A 19,119-nucleotide genomic window follows, 5' to 3' on the forward strand; every position below is an offset into this window, starting at 1 on the left:
TTATATCAATCACTACTTAACTAAATGTTTGTCTGCATGCATGAAGACATACATACGTCTTCTTCTTCATTCCCCACATTTATATATACATAATAGTTTACATCTACCACATATATACGTCTGTAATACATATCATCAAGAAATATATAAGAACCTTCAATCTTATTAAGCTATAGTTGAAATTGTGTGAATGGGAAAGCACGTTTCCAGCACTGGGGAAATGCTGAAAATCTGAGTAGGCTATACTCTGGCATCCGAATTCAAAAAACGAATCAAATTCTAGTACCAGAATTTGTAAATAGATGAAGCCGATTATCATATACGAGCTGACATGAATTGTCACATCTAACATTACGAATATGAAAATGAGCGTGCGTAAAGTGAACGCTTCCACACCATGGAATGTATAGTCCGTACCGTAAAAGATTAAAAGAGTGGACAGCATAACAACCAGTCATGATACTCAACCAGAGATGTTACATGTCACAAGTCAGACATTGAACAACAGCATGACCTCTAACCAAACATAGAAGACGAGTTCGAGGTTAGTTAGGGTTATCCAAAGCTGATTTTCCAACAAAACACAAAATGGCCAGATTTGGCAAGATAACGACAAAACTACAAACATTTGATTGACCCTCTAAAAATAAGACCTAATCATGTTTCCCCCGGCATTCTCTTGAGGGGGGAAACAATCATATTATTTCCACAGCTTCACAAACTTGTCATGACTGGCTGAAGCAACCAACCCGGTAACAGTTGATACGGCCAAAGCTGCGATAAGCCCTTCATGGGCTGATAGAGTCATTGTCTTGTTCTCACTCATGTTCCAAAGCTCTAAAGACTGCACCAAATACCCAAGAATTGCAGGTCAACATTAGATTATTAAACTTTTGCAGCCATAAATACAATTTTAGTCTATTTTGATGTCAGGACTCTCAGAACATGCAATTAAAATATGAAGCTAAGAAAGTGAATGAAAAGTCAGGAAACAAAAAAGCATTTAAGCCATAAAATAAAAAAAGCCTATATGAAGCTAAGAAAATATCAAAGACATAATAAATTACAGTCTTAAAAACAAAAAAAATAGCAAATTCGTATTTGTAGTGAAAATGAAAAAAAATAAAATACAAAAAAATAAAATTAGAAAAAGTGAAAAAGCTCATTAATTAGCAGCACATAACTAATTGGGTATTTTATTATCAAAAATGTTCAAACTTTAATCATTCATGAACTGGCGTTCATCAGCATTTTAATATTATCGTAACCTCTAGTTGCAAAGTGTCTGGCTCATAAATGAAGTGCGGACAGATCTCACCCTCACACCAGTGCCATACCGTTCCAATATAGATATGGCCAGAAATTATCACTTGCACTGGGTAGCCAACTTAAGGAAATAAACAGTCATCAATATAAAGAAACTTGCCTGGTAACAGCCAATGACTAGCAAGGACGGATAAGTAGGATGGAAAACACATGAATGGAACTTGTTGCCGTTACAGCTCAATTCATGAACACAGTCACCTTCACTACCGGAACCAAGTGTCCAAACTCTGACAGAGTCCTCGCTGACAGATGCTAGAAACTCACCAGAAGGATCCCAACACACAGAATGTATTGGTTTAGTATGTCCCTATAATCAGAAATTCACGTTTTTTTTTTATAAAGAAAATTTATTAGTGAAGGAAAGAAGAATGAGGAATACAATTAAAGAGAGTAAGGCAACCTCCTCAAAATGAAATTGCCAAAAATAAAGAGATGCAAACAACTAATACTCTAACTGCTAGGCATAAAAGCTTCCCAATTTCGATGGAGCTCGGTTATGCTAGTGATGGAATAGTATCCATGCATTACAATCAGAAATCCACATATAAACCCTCATGCATTAAGTAAACAATAAACACTTATCAAAGTGACTCCTGTACCACAATAAGATCTCAACAATAAACAGTTTTCACTAGAAAAGATCTTGTTCCTTTTCTTTTTTTTGTTTTTATGATTTTTTAAGGAGGATACTTTATCCTCCAGGTATACACTGTATTTGTCCTCTTTCTTCCTTATGAATCTTCTTCTTTTGTCCAAAAGAAGTTAGAACAGATGTTTTTTTCAGTTAAATAAAACCTAGCTTCTTTCTTTTCCCTTATCTCCTTGGACTTTGGCTACACGGAAATGTTTTTGTGTACTAAGTAGAATATCAGCTAACAAACTGATGATCAACAAAAGAAAAAATTATATCGTTGGCTATATTCAGAAAAAAATTCAAAATTTTATACAGGAGTCATTTACAAATCTATATTTATTTCAACTAGATGGTGATGAAAATTCTATCTAAATTAACAAAAATTGTGTGCTCGTGGAATTTTATATGACAGTGGAACAATATATTTCAAGTTTCACCAAATTTGGAGGTATTCATAATGCATTATTTTAGTTCCACATAATTCCATGCGAGCTCAATTTTTATAATCTCCTAATCAAATTTATATTTTTCCTAGTTAAAAAGAATATATAGAAAAATATATATATTTTTCCTAGTTCTATCTATATATAATATAGTTAGGCTGCCTCTGAAGCATATAAAAGCACTGCAGCAAATTCTTACTGACGTTCAAGCAAAATACAATAACATTCAAATTTGTTATTGATGCCCAGTGCAGACTTTCCTAGCAAATGAATCTTGGCCTTTGGAGGTCACCAAGAGAATCCATCATTGAATTAGCATTTGTCAAATATAAAAGGACTCGAGCAAGATGTTTGAGGCAGCATTTTTCACCCTTAATGGAAGATAAGAAACCAAGGTACATGAAACTAGGGATCCTAACCTTAACATAATTGTATGATGACAGAAGAAAATGCAAAACTGACCTGCAGTGAATGCCGACAAGCCTGTGTTTCCACATCCAATATAGATACAACATTCTCTGCTGCAGCAGCAAGATACCTTCCAAGACGAGGTTGAAACCTCATCTGGGCTGTACCACCCTAATACACACAAAAATATTAGTTTGCATATTACAAATTTACAAGAAAAGCCTGTTCCCCACCCAACCAAAGTGTTTTACTTTGAATTGTTCTAGCCAAAAACCAAAGTGTTTTACCTTGAACACTCTAGCACAGCTCCCATTATTTATGCTCCAGTATCGTATTTCACCATCACCATCACAAGAACAAATGAGATCATCTTTATTTGGGTGGAAGTCCAGTGACATAACAGAAGCTGAATGCCCCATAAAGGTACGCAGTGAATAACCAGGCTGCAAAATAAAGTAAAAGAATTTACAATGATTTCCAATAAACAAAATCAACTAAACTAGTGCCGATCAGGGTGATAATCATAATTGCAAATCAGTAATAATGCATCCACTAACATTGTCTGCATCCCAAACCCTGACAGTTTTATCAAAGGAAGATGTTGCCAGACGAGGCATGCTTGGACTGAAACGGACATCAGTAATCAAAGATGAATGTTCTTCGAGAGTAGATTTAGGCTTCAAAGTATCGGTGTACCATAGTACTGCCTGCATTATAAAACCAGTGTCCAAACAGTTTTAGATTCTACGTGTATTACGTCTAAATCAAGCAAAGAGAAAAAAAGAACTCTTTTTATAATTTGTGAATCAAATGCATAATCAATATGAAAATTAAATCGAAAAATATGAAGCAAATCCATATTCTTCTTGCACCTCATATTTGGTGTTCTTACAGCAAAAGATTAATGCACTTAAGAGCATAAAAGGTCAACCTATCTTCTAGTCACCTTTTTGTCATGGCCACCACTAGCAAGTAATTTTCCATCTGATGAGAAATGGCAGCAAATGACTTTGCTTGTGCTTGCTCGAACAGCACTTATTTCCGTAAATGTGAACCCTAAAATTGATTAAATACAACACGAGTCAGGTGGATAAATAACAGCAACTCTTAAAAAAAAGCTAAGTACATCTCTATTCCATCTGATGAGAAATGGACAGCAGATAACTTTGCTTGTGCTTGCTCGAACGTATCTCCATAAATGTGAACCCCAAAGTTAATTAAAATTCAACACAAGTCAGGTGGACAACAGCCACTATATAAAAAAAAGAGCTATGATATAATTTATTTTGAACATCTTTTAGGGGATCATTTATTATGAAACTCAAATAGCTTGACAATATGCATATACAAGCACAGAATCATGCCAATATTTTTCAGAGCTATATTTCCAGTTATTAAGAGAACAAAGGAGAAAGAAAAAGAGAAATTAGTTCGAAACAAAATATTAGAGGAAACTCAGAAAATAAAGAAAATGTGCACTATCACAGATAGATCATTTTCTCCATCTCTTGAAGATATAACCTGAACCATTTCCAGAATTTGTCCCTTCAAATGCTGTTGCCAATGAAACAGTTCTCACTTCTTTTATCAGGATAAATGATTTAAATTACAGTTATGCCCCGATAATAAGCAAAGAAAAAGGAAAAAAGAGAAAGGAAGAAGTTTAATTAGGTGGAGACCCCACAAGAGAGGAAGAAAATTGATTCAGGAAGCATTCATGTCCCGCCTCAAACTGTCAGCTTCTCTAGGTATTCTGCTTTCTGTCAATGGACGACAGCAAGCTTCAATTAGCAGATCTGAATGGAAGTGGGAACTGCAGATAAAGGTCGGTATGAGACACAGGTATGTACCAACAGGACAGGAATTCTACCATGCAGAAAGGGAGAAAGATTGTTTTATGTTTGAGGAAAAGCAAAAGAATCTGATTAAACAGATCAAGCTGCCGTCAGGGAGCATCATGGTCCCAAATCCAACCCTCAACTTTAACCACATCCAGCATCTGTTCTAGATTCTGCATAGAACAGCCTCATAAAATCCTCTGTTCAAGATTTTCTAATAACAGTAAAAGTGATGAGCTGCAACACCAGCCAGAATCTCGGTTCAGGCAGATGCTCTGAGCAATCAACAGTCAACATTCAGTTGATGGGAATGAAGCTGGAGTTCCTTTGTCATTAGATGCAATTAAAGATGTTCAGGTAGTCAATACAAAACAGTATTATGGCACCATCTTTTGCCCGAAAAGCACCATTGGAAAAGGGGAGTGATGTTATGCCCCATAAATAGGAAAGAAAAAGGAGAAAGAACGAAGCCCAAAAGAAAGCCAGACAATATCCCCATGTAAGTGCGAGCCCCACAAGAGAGGAAATATTGCATGATATCCTTAGGACATTTTCGGTTAATTAGGAAAATAAGGTTATCCAGGTTAGGAGTTTGGAACAAGATAGAGTAGGAAGTATGTTTTGTTAATTGAAAAATAGGATCTACCAAAGATCCTTAAAATTTAGAACTAAGATCTTTAAAGTTAGGAATTTGATATCCATGGTAATTTTCATTACAGGAGTACATTAAGAATTTATTAGCATCTCTTAAGGAGGAAAAACATACCGTATGTCTTACCTAGTCATATATAAACTGTCACATGACTTAATTAATAAGAAAATACATTAATTAAAAATAGGATGTAGAGTAGCAAAACTCTAGAGATTGACAGGTCTTGTCTAATGAGCTGTAAACACTAAATTCCACATATCTCAGCCCACAATTTGATCCTTAAAAACAGGCCAGGAACATTAATACAATTTTTTTTTCTTTTGAGGAAAGAGGAAAAATATTGACAAGGCAGCCAAGGGGGTGCCCCATGTACAAATATTACTGGTATGGAAATTATGCAGAACCCAAGAAGAAATTAACAGAAAAAGAAAGTACAACACAACCTCCCACTAGTTTCATTCTTGAATCAAAGAACTAATACAACCTTCCACATTGAGAAAAACCAACATGGAGTGCAGACAACTACCTATAGATAACAATCAAAGGAGCTGTTCAATGTGATTTAACACAACAATAATTGGTAATACAGTTGGAAGACTAATTCCAAGTGATATGAAGACAAAAAGAGAAAAGTGTTTAACAGAAAAATTTTATGAGAAGACATCCAAACGAAAATAAAAAAGATTTCCCAATAAAACCAACAAAATACAATAATTAAGAAAAGGAAGTCCTTTGCTAGTCATTCCAATCACTAAATTACCAATTTCATGAATACACTAAAAGAACCACGTAATAGTGTCAAGAAGTTCGTATAAATACGAAAGACTTTCATTACATAAGGTAATCCACTATATTCTTAATCCAAAAAGATCCCTCAACCATTAAAGAGCCAATTGATCCAGGTTGCCCCAGAAACAACAAAGCTTTGATTATACAAAATGAGATGTAAGTGACCAGCACACAAGAATGATGGGCTCATGGGCCTGAAGAAAAGGGAAGACCTGCTAGTGACTGCCCTCAAATGAGATTGCCAAATTTAATATGTGGATAGCGGTGCCATAATGCTTGAAAATAAATTAATGAAATGGCTAAAATTCCTGGTGCCATAGTTACCCACCTTCTCCAGATCGACCCAGGTTACCTAGAAAGCAAATTCAAAATTGAACTATACTAAACCACAGAAGAGGGCACCAGTCCATGACCACGGTAGAGAAAGAAAACATAAAATTCTTTTCCCAACAATTTAGCTGTATTGGATAATTGTTGAATGGCTATACTAGTCAAAATATCTGTAAGTAATCAGCATTTTGATTTTTATAACAATGCAGAACATGAACATGGAATATTTAGATGTGGGAGTTAGGGTTGGGACTGGGGGAGGACAAGTCACCACAATGCTGGAGAGCTAGAATTTGAAATAGATAAATAAGGCACACCTTTACTAACATCCATGCAACGACCAACTGTATCTCTAGGGTCAGTATCATCATGGGATAAAAAAGATTCCACATTTTCATCAAGGGATCCATCCTCCACAAAGCGATCCATGTCAGCCTGCAATTCAATATCTTTATCATCCCACTGCCAAAATGGAATGTCAATGAGACTTTACGCAAGGAATTTTCAATTCCTCCAACTATACTAGCAGATGAAAACTCACCAACTGATTTGATGGCGATGTAAGTGTGCCAGTCCCATCAGTGCCAAACATCATCAAAGGTTTGGATGAAGTACCAGTATGTGGTAATGCAGGCATTGAAATCACATCTCCAGGTGTGTGAGTTGATGGTGTTGAGGGTGCTGAACTTGGGGATGGCCCAGCTGTGTTTGCAGTTCCTGAGCTATTGGCAGGCCCTGAAGATGAAACAGGCTGCTTTCTCTTTCTCCCAGTCTGGTTTTTTGAGACCTTAAAATGAATAAACAAGAGATGTGTTAGAAATCTACAAAAATTTCCCGGAGGATATTCACCAGAATACATCTGCTAATACCAACCACAATATTTTTTAGCAGAAAGGACTTACATAGCTAGAAAACTGAAGGAAAAAAAAAAAAGATGAATCCGGTCCGTATTCACAGGGACTGACAACAACCACAACCACAAAGTTGTTATAGCTATTGAATCAATATTCAATCTCATAAATCCAATTTTTTAGTCAGGAATCCAAGATCGCGAATTAAATCAAATAGTAAAATTTGAGACATAGTCCACTAATCAAAACTAACTATCAGTTATATAACTTTTAATGAAAAAAATCACAAATTAAAATATAAAAATTTATACCTATACAACTAAAGAAAAATTTGTTTCTCAAAGCAAATTGTATAAAGATTGTATCTTATAATTAAATCATAATAAGTTATCTGAATATTTGATTAGATTTACTTTTAAATAAATTCAAGTCAATCACAAAAATTCAAATCGTGAAATTTACTATCAGTTTTAAGTTTGGTTTAAGATTCATGATAAAATATAATTCAACCATAAGATTCAAATCATTTGTTACTGAGTCGAACCGCAAGATTTGAATCATGAATCCTAAGATTCTAACATCAATTGTTACAGTCACAATCACTGGTTTTTCAGCAATCAATTAAATGAAAAGAAATCATTAATTTTTATTCACAAGCAATCTGTTTAATACTGATGAACCACTAATGTAACGATAGGGTGCCTACATAATCAAATATGATTAGAATCCTTGAATACAAGAAGAATAACAAAATAACAATTCTAAGAAAATAAAAAATAAAATACTAAACTAATGATAAGGCTATTCTTAATAGTTTCGAGATTAGCTAAATATTCCCTACATGATAAATAAAGATTATATTTATCTCAATATCCTATAAAATTAAAATGTACCATTTGGTGGCTTGGGATGCTGTTAAACACCCATTTAAAGAGAGCGGTTGTGGAAGCATATCAATAGTTGAGTTCAACAAGGCATTAGAAGACAAAATAGCTATGAGATTCATAAAGTAGCGGAACACTCATTGGAGGAATGTGATCAAAGCCAAGTTTGGATAGAAAGTAAGGAATGGTTTACTAAAAACACTAGACAGCCAAAACGAATTGGTTTATGGAACAAGATAATATCAGGCAAGGAGGATTTTCAGCAGTGTATCCAATGGAAGATTTGATCAGGGGACAGAGGTTTTGGCAGCATTGATGGATTTAGACATTAGATCAATGTTTTCCTACAAATTTTCCTTACTCCGGAACAAAGTGGCAACAGTGGCAGAATCTTATTGTAGTACCATGAGAAATGGCTTTTGGGTGGTGGACCTGACAACAACCTAAGTGATTAGGAGGCAGATGACCATGTCAATTTTTTCGACCTTATATACCACTGCGAAAGACCAAATGAAACCATGAATGAGGAGAAGTGGAAACTCAATTTGAATGGGGCTTTTTCAGTGAAATCCTACTACCTCCATCCAACAAAGATAGAAAGAGTTGATTGAAAACTTTCCTGGAAACTTATTTGGAAGATTAACGCTCCTCCAAGTGTGGCTTTTTTTGCATGGGAAGTGACAAGAGAATGCACCCTAACTATAGATAATTTGACAAAAAGTGGAAGAGTCTTTGGACATGGATGTTACTTATGTAAGAGTGATGTGGGATCAACAAACCACCTTCTTATTTGGTGTCTTTTTTCATATCAAATGTGGTCTATGGTTTATAGTCTTCTATGAGTCCATTGGGTAATAGTTGGAATCAGTTAAAGAGGAGATTCGAGCATGGTGAGGCATCAAAAGGGATAAATGTTATAGCAAGGGCATAGGTCTTATTTCTCTTGCTACGTTCTGGGTATTTGGAAGGAGAGGAACAAAGGCATGGAATTTTCATCTGATAAGTTCAATAATTTATGGCTTCAACCCTGGGTCTTGTGATAAAGAGTCATCCTCTTCAAACCTATGAGGGTCTTGGACTTTTGAGTGACTTTTTTACTAACCTTATAAGTTCTTGTGCACAGGTTGCATCTAATTGGTGCTTACATATAATACACTAATTTTTCTTCTCAAAACAAAAAAACTAAAGTTAGCAATTCTATAATCTTCTTATTCTACATCATTCTCCCCATTTAGTAAAATATCGAACTAACATTTCCAAATATTGAAGCAACAAGACAGTTAAAGCTTGCAGATGTATTCCAAATAACTAAAATACACAAAACTTGAATCATCATGAGGAAACAAGAATACTTCCAAAATAAGGATTCTGATGAAGTAGCGAACGGAGCAGGAATGACAAAATCCACAAAAGGAATCACCTAATTTTCCTTAATATTGTTAAGAGCCAAAAAAATATTTGTAGTCTCTTCAGGTGGAGCCTCTTTCTTCTTCAAATTAATTAGAGCATTATTACCCTCAACCTCATCAATGTTTTTACTAGCAAGAAAAATTTGGAGATCCATCACTAGGCAACTCAACTTATCTAGAAGGAATTGTAACATCTTTCACAATCTCCTTAGTTACATCTTTTATTAACTTGCTCTCATTACCTAGATGGTCAATGGTGTCTTTGGTTACCTTATCTATTAACTTTTTCTCATTAGTCGTATCATCAATGATAATACATCATTTTATTCAATGGTAGGAAGTCGCATCTGGCACATTGCCGATCAATACATTACTCTAATCCTCCAAGGCAATGCATGATGGTTGTATTGTCTGCATCAGAGATGGTTTAAGCTTAGTGGCACTATTTTCAAGAACTCTCCCTACTAACTCATGAACATTGAGTGAAACTTTATTGTAATCTCTTAGAAGATGCTAATAACTTTTTTGTAAGTGGCCACAATGGCTTCCATGTATGACAGAACATCTTTACTTCAGGTCAAATAGATTTTAAGATGTGCTTGAACATTTTCCTTCACAACCAGCATCCAAGGTCACTATATATAGTCTAAGTCTTGCAATACTTTCAAAATTTTAGATCTCTTTGACATGTGATTGCCCAATCTTATCAGTAATAAGCCCAAAAACCTTATACATTTGTACATCATAAGGACTATTTGGTGCCAGTATTCTAGCGAGCTCACATATGCTGTAAGCAACTTCAAATATCACATCAATATTTGAGTACTTGAGAAGTTGACCAACTATCAATGCTCTTAATAATGGAAGAACTGCATCTCACGTAGACTTGAAAGACAATTGATATACCTCTAAAAGACAATACTTAGCTTGAATACACATGATTGACACCGTCGTTGGAAAGATGTGATTAGAGGCTAAGATTGGTAGACACCAGCCAGACTTCTATGAGGTTGAAGGATAGGGCATTGTCAACTACCACCCCACAATGCCGAGATCAAGTTCAGGCGGATGGTTGCTGGAGCTTGTGTTTCTCTCCCCCGTACCTGGGCTTGTATGGCGAATTTAGGGTTTTTTATTTGGAAAAGTTTGGGGTTCCTGGTGGGAAGTTGTGATTACCAATGCACAATTTCTACGCTAACACTAAACTTGATGTAGCATAATGAAATAAGGTTTTAAAGAGGGAAAATATTTAAAGAAAAGAAAAGATAAATCAAATCCACAATCACAGGAATTGACAATAACCACAATCACAAACTTTCAGCACTAAATTTATCGAGAGAGTCAATAGTTTTTATATGTGAGGAGTCTGTCTAATAATGATGAACCACCCATGTATTTCAGAGTGCTTACATACTGTAATTTAACTAGAATCCTTAAATAGAAAAATCAAAACAAAATAAGACTTCTAACTAAATAAGAAACAAAATACTAAGCTAATAGTAAGTCTACTCTTAATAGTTTCTAAGGTGAACACCCTAAATAATAAATTAAGATTACATTACATAATTTCCTACAGTATTAAATTGTATCAATTCAAGGGTCTTATTGTTCCACATCAATTTTTGCAATATAACTAACCCACTCCAACGTTCCAAAAGGAGAGGAATAGAAATGGGGGATGGGGCTGCTAATAAGTACCTTCCAAGATGCCTCAACATATACTATATATTTTAGGTCTAATAGAGAGAAGAGAGGAATGATCTTCATGGCTACTCAATAATCATACAACGAAAGTAATAAACATTCACAGTTTATAAACCAAAGATAACAGCACCAATTAAAATGCACATAGATTGGAGCTAAGAAAAAAAAAAAGGCAGACCTGATCATTTCCTCGAAAGGAATTCGACATGCTCCCATCCATGGTTACACTACCAGCACCTCCCATTTTATCTTGTTGATGAAGATTGTGATTTGAACTCTGTGATTGCTGATTTGAAAGAGAATGCTGCTGAAGTGGCTGCTGCTGTGGATTACTGCTGTTCTGTTGTTGTTGTTGCTGCTGCTGTTGCTGCTGAAGCTGAGCCATTTTCAGCTACAAGCAAAAAACCTTTTTGAAACAGGATACCAACATGTTTTAAAACCAGGAAAAATGTGTAGGGAGAAATGTATAACCTTAATTAACATTTCTGCCTCACCACGAGGCAAAAGAGGGCCACCAGCTTGTAGAGGTGCTCCAACATTTGGGACCACATCACCAATGGAATTTGCAAGACCATCCTTTCCAAGTGTCATACTTCGATTATTCAAAAGCATTCTCAATCTTCTACTCTCATCACTGGAAGATGGTGATGTCATATTTTGCTGTGCAAGCAAAAGCTGCTGCTGATGTTGTGGTGTCAACATCTGAAGTTGATGAAAGGGTTGAGGAGCCTGGATAAATGGTTTTTGTTGCTGAAGAAGACCATTGCGTAGCTGATCCAGTCCCTAGCATAGGAAGAACAAGGTTAAAATTTCAAAACAGAAACAAAGGGAGAAAATAAAAGCTATACTTTCCCGAAAAGGTCAATTTTTTAACAAACTCAGAAACATTCTAGTGTGTTCAAGTTTAGCAAAAAAATAAATGTTCATAAAGTAAAAAAAAAACATGATATAGATGTGTACAAAAGAGCATACAGTGAGTGGATAGCAAAGATCAATTTTATAATGCATTCAGAAACACTTTAAGATGTTCATGTTTGGCCAAAAAAACATAGGTTCCTAAGATAAAAAAGATTGTGTAGATGTATGAAAGAACTTACAGTTAGTGGCCACCCCTTCAGCGTCAAGTTGTTACCGCCTTGATTAGAGCCTAAAACAACATGAAAAATGTCATCTTGACAACTCAATGAATCCTTTTTTTTCTTGTGCTATGGGCAACGCCCATGTAACCATCGAACCAAAGCACTCTAGAGACTGCTGGGTATGTGCGACCATTGGACTAGACTACCCAAATAAACAACACAATGCATCTTCTATAGATGAATAAATGAACTGGGATATTCATTCTTTGTGTCCTAATAAGTTGAAACAGCTCAAATCATGTTACTGTGATACAGAGAAAGGACTCTGTTTCTAGCAAAACATACCAGGAATTCCAATTAATGATGCTTCAGGACCTGCAGCTCTTGGATTCAAAACAGGATTGATCTCACTCTTTATGTCCTGGTTTCACAAAAAAATTCATTGCATTTTAATCCAAAAAGTGAAATGGGATATCTTCCATGTATATGACATACCGGACTGGACCCTGGCAGTTGCTGATTTCGAGCTTGGACTTGTGGAGACATCCCACCTGCTGCGCCATGCAAAACTTGCCTGAAAATCAGTTTTAAGGCACCATTAAATTTAAAAATTAAAAATAAATCACAAATCCAATGTCCCTGAAAAAGTAACAGCTACTTGGATAGCACAGGATATAAAATGTCATAAATATCTAGGAAACATTTCCAACACTTTTGATGTGCAAATTCATACTGGAATATGCTCCTAGCTATTTATGAATAGAGTCATCAGCACAATCTAGTGTCCATCATTTCTCAACTCCTAAAGGCTTCACACATACTACTCATTTTAATTGACATATAAAAAGTACTTACATCCATCTAGAGGCGAACATAAAGGTCCCTTTTAAATGTCTAGTAACAAAGGTAAAATTAAGAGAAGTACCCTGAAGGCTGGCCAGTTGCTGCAGCTGATTTCAATATTGAGGCATGATTAGGATCCAGTAGCTGGCTGACATTATCACCAAATCTTTGCTGAAAAATAATTCCGCAGATGATTAAAAGATTATACAAATTATGCCAATAAAAATGAAAAATTAAAACAAAAACACAACAGAGTACCAACCTTCATAGCAGCATCATCCAAAGAATCTCTCTGAAGTGGCAATTTCAATCTTTCCTCATACATCTTTGTAGCCAAGGCATTGGCAGTTCCAGGATTCTGTCGCATGAGAGGATCATTACCAACAAGCCCATTTGCAGCACCATTCAGAAGATGTGGCGCATCTCGACGCTGTGGCTGCTGCTGCTGTGACTGCTGCTGCTGCTGTTGTTGCTGCTGTTGTTGCTGTTGTTGTTGTTGCTGCTGCTGCTGCTGCTGCTGTTGTTGCTGTTGTTGCTGCTGCTGCTGTTGCTGATGAGCATGCCTCTGAAGCAGGAGCTGTTGCATCTGCAGTTGCTGTTGTTGATGCTGTGGTTGCTGAGATTGTTGCTGCTGTTGTTGCTGCTGCTGCTGTTGCTGCTGCTGTTGCTCCCGTGCTTTAATCAACTGAGTCTGAAATTCAGAATACATAAGCTTTAAACGAATAACATGAGTTCTTTTCTACATAAGAACATCAGTAAACCAGCAGAGATTTCTTCTGCTATTTATATTTTAATAGATACTCCAGACAGAAGTATATGGACATAAACATATAAACACATTTTACAACAGTTGACAAGGAACTAACCTCAATGTAAGATGCAGCAACTTCTGAGTGCTTCTCATTGGTCCTTGCAATAAATATGTCCCAGAAAACAGACCACCATTCAAACAGAAAACCACCAGGTGCATCAATAGCTGGAAACCAATATTGAAAATTCATAACCCACCACTATGTTGAAGTATTTATATAAGGTATCGCAAAAGAAAATAAAGAACTAAAAACAGAACAAGAATCTAAGAATTGAGTGGCTTTTTCATTGTTTTTTCATCTTAATCCTCAGAGTCAGTCTGTTAATTACCAACTGGATCTGATGACACTTTTCCTTCAGCTTGAAAAGCCTGAGCTGAAGCCTTTAAATCTCTTTTCACTAAATAATCGTGGATATACACATCTAACCTGTAATGTCAAAAATAAAAGAAAAAAATATCATTTTGCATTGAAATCACTGATACAAACAAAAACAAATATTTCAAAGAGAAAACGGCTACAAAAAAATTAGTGAGGTAAAACAAACTCAATAAATAAAAGTATCATATGACAGAACCCTAACAATAAATAGGGGACTGAACATGTAAAAGTACAGTTAACAAGTGCCAGAAGCATATACAATATTATATTAAAAAAAGTAGCAAATAACAATAAATCAGCCCTTAGTTCTTTCATCTGATTAATAACAATAATGACGATGAAGAACCAGTTCATAAACGCAATTCCTTTTTATCCAACAGGTGCTCAACTGAAAAAGAAGATAAATCGCCAAAAAAGAAGTACAATGAAGAAAAGGGTCATCAACAGACTAAATCACCTCAAGTGAACCAGACACCGAAAACACTGAAACCAAAAAACACCACCACCCAACATCCATTTTCACATGGGCAAACCCCAAAATATGCACATATGCGTGCCAAAATAAGCTTCGAAGAAATAAATTTCCATACAATAACAAAAGAAAATGCGAAAATAAGGAAACCCCACATACCCAGAACCCAAATCAAGCAAGGAAAAGAGCAGAAAATTAGCATTAGCAAGACATGAAATTTCCTAAAACCCAGAGAAGAAAATGAAAGTAGAAGACTGGGAAAACAATGATGCATAAGAAAAACTTACATTTTATCAGCTTCCCAGTTGGTTTGAGTCATTTTGACGAATCCAATACCCCACACACAACAGTGAGTAATAATGTTAGATTCTCAGAAATTAATTAATCCCCGAGAGCTTCTCTTCACCACCAGATAGCATATCCCGCTGACAAAATAAGAAATCGTTTCGAAAACTGTTGAAACTACACGAAAGATAGCAAGAAAGATGCAGACTTGGAGAGAGAAGAATCTATGTGGAAGAATAGAAGCAGAGAAAAACCTCTTTAATTTTAGCAAATGAAAATATAGGAAAAATAAATTACTCATTAAATCAAGGAATTAAAGAAAGAGAAAGATGGATATGGATTACCTGCAACCCACAAACGTTTAATTTGTTTGAGAGCTTTCTATTTTTCACTTTTTTATTTTTAATTTTTAATTTTTTTGAGACTGAAACTGGGTTTTCTTTTTCTGTAGCTTTGGTGGATTAGAAGTGAGAGTTGCTGTTGCACCAGATATCATAATGGCTTTGTTCCTATGAATTTACCTAAATGCCCCTCAGATCTCTTCCAAATTTCAGTCCAAGGCATCTTTTGTAGCATAATGACTTAAATACCCTTATAAATTTACTTAATTACAATCTTCCTTCTCCTTAACATTACAAGTAGGGAGGACTTATCTGTAAATGCACATTCAGCTCATTACAGACCTAATCCTTTTTCAATGTAGGACTCCTAATTTGCTTTATTTACTAAATATACCCATATATTTTGACATTTTATTAATTTACCCCAATTAGGTGGGTATGCCACGCCTGATCAGTATCTTTTCAGAATATTTGTACAATCTCTTTTTTGAGAAACAAAATATTTATGTATACAATCTTAAATTGAAAATTACTAAATTGTATCTCTCTATATATATATATATATGTAGATGACGATTAAATTTTGTGATATGACAATAAAAAAATAAAGAAATTACTAATTTTATTTCATTAAATTCAAAAAAATTAAATTAATGGGATCACCATAGTAATAAATTTTAATTTAAAATTAAATGACAAAATCATCTCTTTATTTCCACCCAATTTTTCATATAATATTTTTAAATAAATTTTTAATATATAACCGACTTAAAGTTATTGATATTGAGTTCTTACCCTCTTTTTTATTTAGAAAAAAATCAAAATATGAATTAATTTTTAAGAATAAATTTTTTTATAGAAATGGTAACCGAATAAATTCGTAAACAGATAATACATTTTCTCGTTTACGTCTCGTTGACTTTTTTTATTATTGGTCTTAATTGTTTATGAGATTCGTTCTTTTTAATTGTACTTGATCTCAAAGAGAAAAGAGAAATCGAAGATTCTCCGTTTTTTCACTATAATTCTTTTACTTTTTACTATTAATCTAAATAAGATATAAATAAACATATTTTCAATATTAAAATCCAACATATGGAAAATATATATATATATATATGTCTAGATTGTTCATAAGAAAGATAATGTAGTAATTTAGTTAATAAATATATTAATATATATTTGAAGGTAGGAACAAAATAAGCCTTAAGGAATTTTTTGTTGGGTTGGTTGAGACAAAATTATACTCTTTTTCTAGTCTCATTTTTAGGTTAAAAAAATCATAAAATCATTCGATAAAAATAGAACGAAAAAATTTGAAGTAGTTATTTTAGAAATTTCCGACAATTACAATTTTTATGTAACTGAAAATTTAACTATCATTTATGGTTTAATCAAATGAAACTTTTAAGAGTAAACAAAATACAGTTTGAACTCACTTTTAAATAGTGTAAACGTTGATTAGTGATTTTATAATTTGTACTTTTATAAATTATTGATTTAGAACTATTTATCTATTACAATTGTATAATTATAAAGTAGTTGAACAATTATTTGAGTATAAATTAAGATGTTTGTGTACATTCATTCTTTGATGACATAATTACATATATTGTGTAGTTAGATTTTAGCTATGCGTTGATTTAATATTTATTTATATATTCTCAAATATATTCAAAAGTCTCATTTTATTATACACACTTACTCTATAAAAATTAATGTTCAATGTAGTTACGTATAGTAGATATCGATATTATTATGGAATATGAAATTCACAACAAATAAAGTTTATAATTTTAACTTTTTTTTTAATATAAAATTTAAGTTTACGAGAAAAATAAGTATAATTTGATAAAATTTATTCATTTATAATTGAGATATGAATTAACATGGTCAAATTTTATAATTAAAATATTATGTTATACGAGCTACATATACTCTTAGTAAAATTAAATGTTGTATTTTTTTTTCTATATATATATACTCGTTTTAAACTAATGTCGGAACATATATGAAATATTTAAAATGATTAAATCTAAAGCTCTCAGCAAATAAATTTTATAATCTTGACTAGCTTTTCATATCTTTTAAAGTTTATTTGAAGGTGTTAAATTAGATTATAGAAACAATTTTAATCTAATAAACTTGATTATTTCAAATGATATGGTAATTAGGCTATAATTTTGGAATTAATTATAAAACAAAACAAGTGGGAAATTGAAGCTAGCCCAAAACAAACAAGACACTGGACAGCAACCAGTTTGGGCCCAATTGTATTTGCTTTCAAAGTACAAAAAGAACATGCCTTGATAAAAGTACAAAAGTAAGTATATATAAATAGAAGATATATATATATATATATACACATATATTTGTACTTTAAAAAACTCCAATTCTGGCTTTTACCCAACATATATTAAGATGTAAGTAATATATATATATATATGTATATATAAGAGATTAATGGTTGGGTTTATGTTTTTTATTTCTTGAGAAAGAGATTTGAGCCTACAAAGTGACAAACATTCTGTAATTATTGGTGGGTCTGAAAATGGAAGGATTGATCACGTCCAAATAATAATTTTCCATGCATTGAAAAACTTCATTCCTATGGTGACTTTAGCAGCCTTAGCCCACTGTAACCTACCTATACATGTATATAATATGTATATGTACTTATCTTAAAAAATAAATATGTATATCTGTGCGGTCCAAACTCTCTCCCTCTATATGTATGTTAAATATTATTTATATATATATATATATATCTCTCTCTAGAGAAAAGCTTCACCCACAACATTAAAAAGATAATTGAATTTCGATCGGACCCAAAAAGAAAGTCAAATCTTACAGATCAAGTACTAGAAAAATCAATTATTTGTTAGATAAATTTCAAGAAATTAATTATTTATAAGAAAAAAAAAGGAGATTGTGTGTGTGTAAATATATATATATATATATACGGGGATATAGGTAGGGGAAGACTTAAAATCCAGCATGCATGCATGATTAAGTACGTACTCCAATTTTCTTCTCTTGGTATAAATCAAATCAATTTTTTTTTTCTTTTTTAAATTAAAGACTTTATTTTCCCTTTAATCAATAATGGAATTTCACGTATACAAAACAATGAAAATGACTCTGCGGTCAATCATAAAGAAACAAACAATCCTAATTTCAAACTAGTTGTTTGTATGTGTGTGTGTATATATGTATATATATATATGTAGCAACAATATGATATCGTCAATATAAACAAAGCTATACAGAAATATATTAAAAAGAAACAAACATAGCATAGAAAAATAAATTACTAGCTCAATTTTAATATAAGCAAATAAATAAATTTTACGTACTTATTAATTTACCAATAACTACATTTTTTAGTACGAATTGAAGGGTAATTGGTAAGAATGTTGAGTAAGTCGATACATACATACATACATATATATATATATATATAGTATATAAGTATCATTATCAGTTTTAACTATCAAAATAAATGTAATTTGAGCATTGAATTTGTGACATAATAAATTTAGTAGTAATAAAAGAAACAAAAAGTAATTAGAGAAGTCAAGAACGGGGAGCCAGATGTATATATATACATGTGTGTGTGTGTGTGGTCTCTCTCTCCCCCC

At 33.4% G+C, this 19,119-nt stretch overlaps 1 protein-coding gene across 2 annotated transcripts; it reads right to left on the bottom strand.

Moving 5' to 3' along the window:
- Positions 1–376: 376 nt before the first annotated feature.
- LUG (transcriptional corepressor LEUNIG) lies at positions 377–15,610 on the bottom strand. 2 transcript variants are annotated; one of them, XM_088208214.1, is made up of 19 exons: positions 15,482–15,610; positions 15,140–15,277; positions 14,331–14,428; positions 14,057–14,166; positions 13,453–13,881; positions 13,273–13,361; positions 12,843–12,921; positions 12,693–12,768; positions 12,366–12,415; positions 11,740–12,051; positions 11,447–11,659; positions 6,962–7,207; positions 6,738–6,855; positions 3,758–3,867; positions 3,369–3,518; positions 3,099–3,254; positions 2,866–2,982; positions 1,427–1,633; positions 377–844 (listed from the first exon to the last, which is right to left on the bottom strand). In XM_088208214.1, the coding sequence occupies exons 2-19, from the start codon at positions 15,169–15,171 to the stop codon at positions 701–703; spliced, it is 2,736 nt and encodes a 911-aa protein (XP_088064340.1). In that variant the 5' UTR covers positions 15,172–15,277; positions 15,482–15,610; the 3' UTR covers positions 377–700. The 2 variants fall into 2 exon arrangements, with proteins under 2 accessions (XP_088064340.1, XP_088064339.1); XM_088208213.1 differs by having other exon boundaries at positions 6,738–6,882.
- Between the last annotated feature and the right edge of the window lie 3,509 nt (positions 15,611–19,119).

The sequence above is a fragment of the Carica papaya genome, chromosome 7, assembly GCF_054855325.1.
Source record: "Carica papaya isolate Zhongbai chromosome 7, ASM5485532v1, whole genome shotgun sequence".
Taxonomy (NCBI): domain Eukaryota; kingdom Viridiplantae; phylum Streptophyta; class Magnoliopsida; order Brassicales; family Caricaceae; genus Carica; species Carica papaya.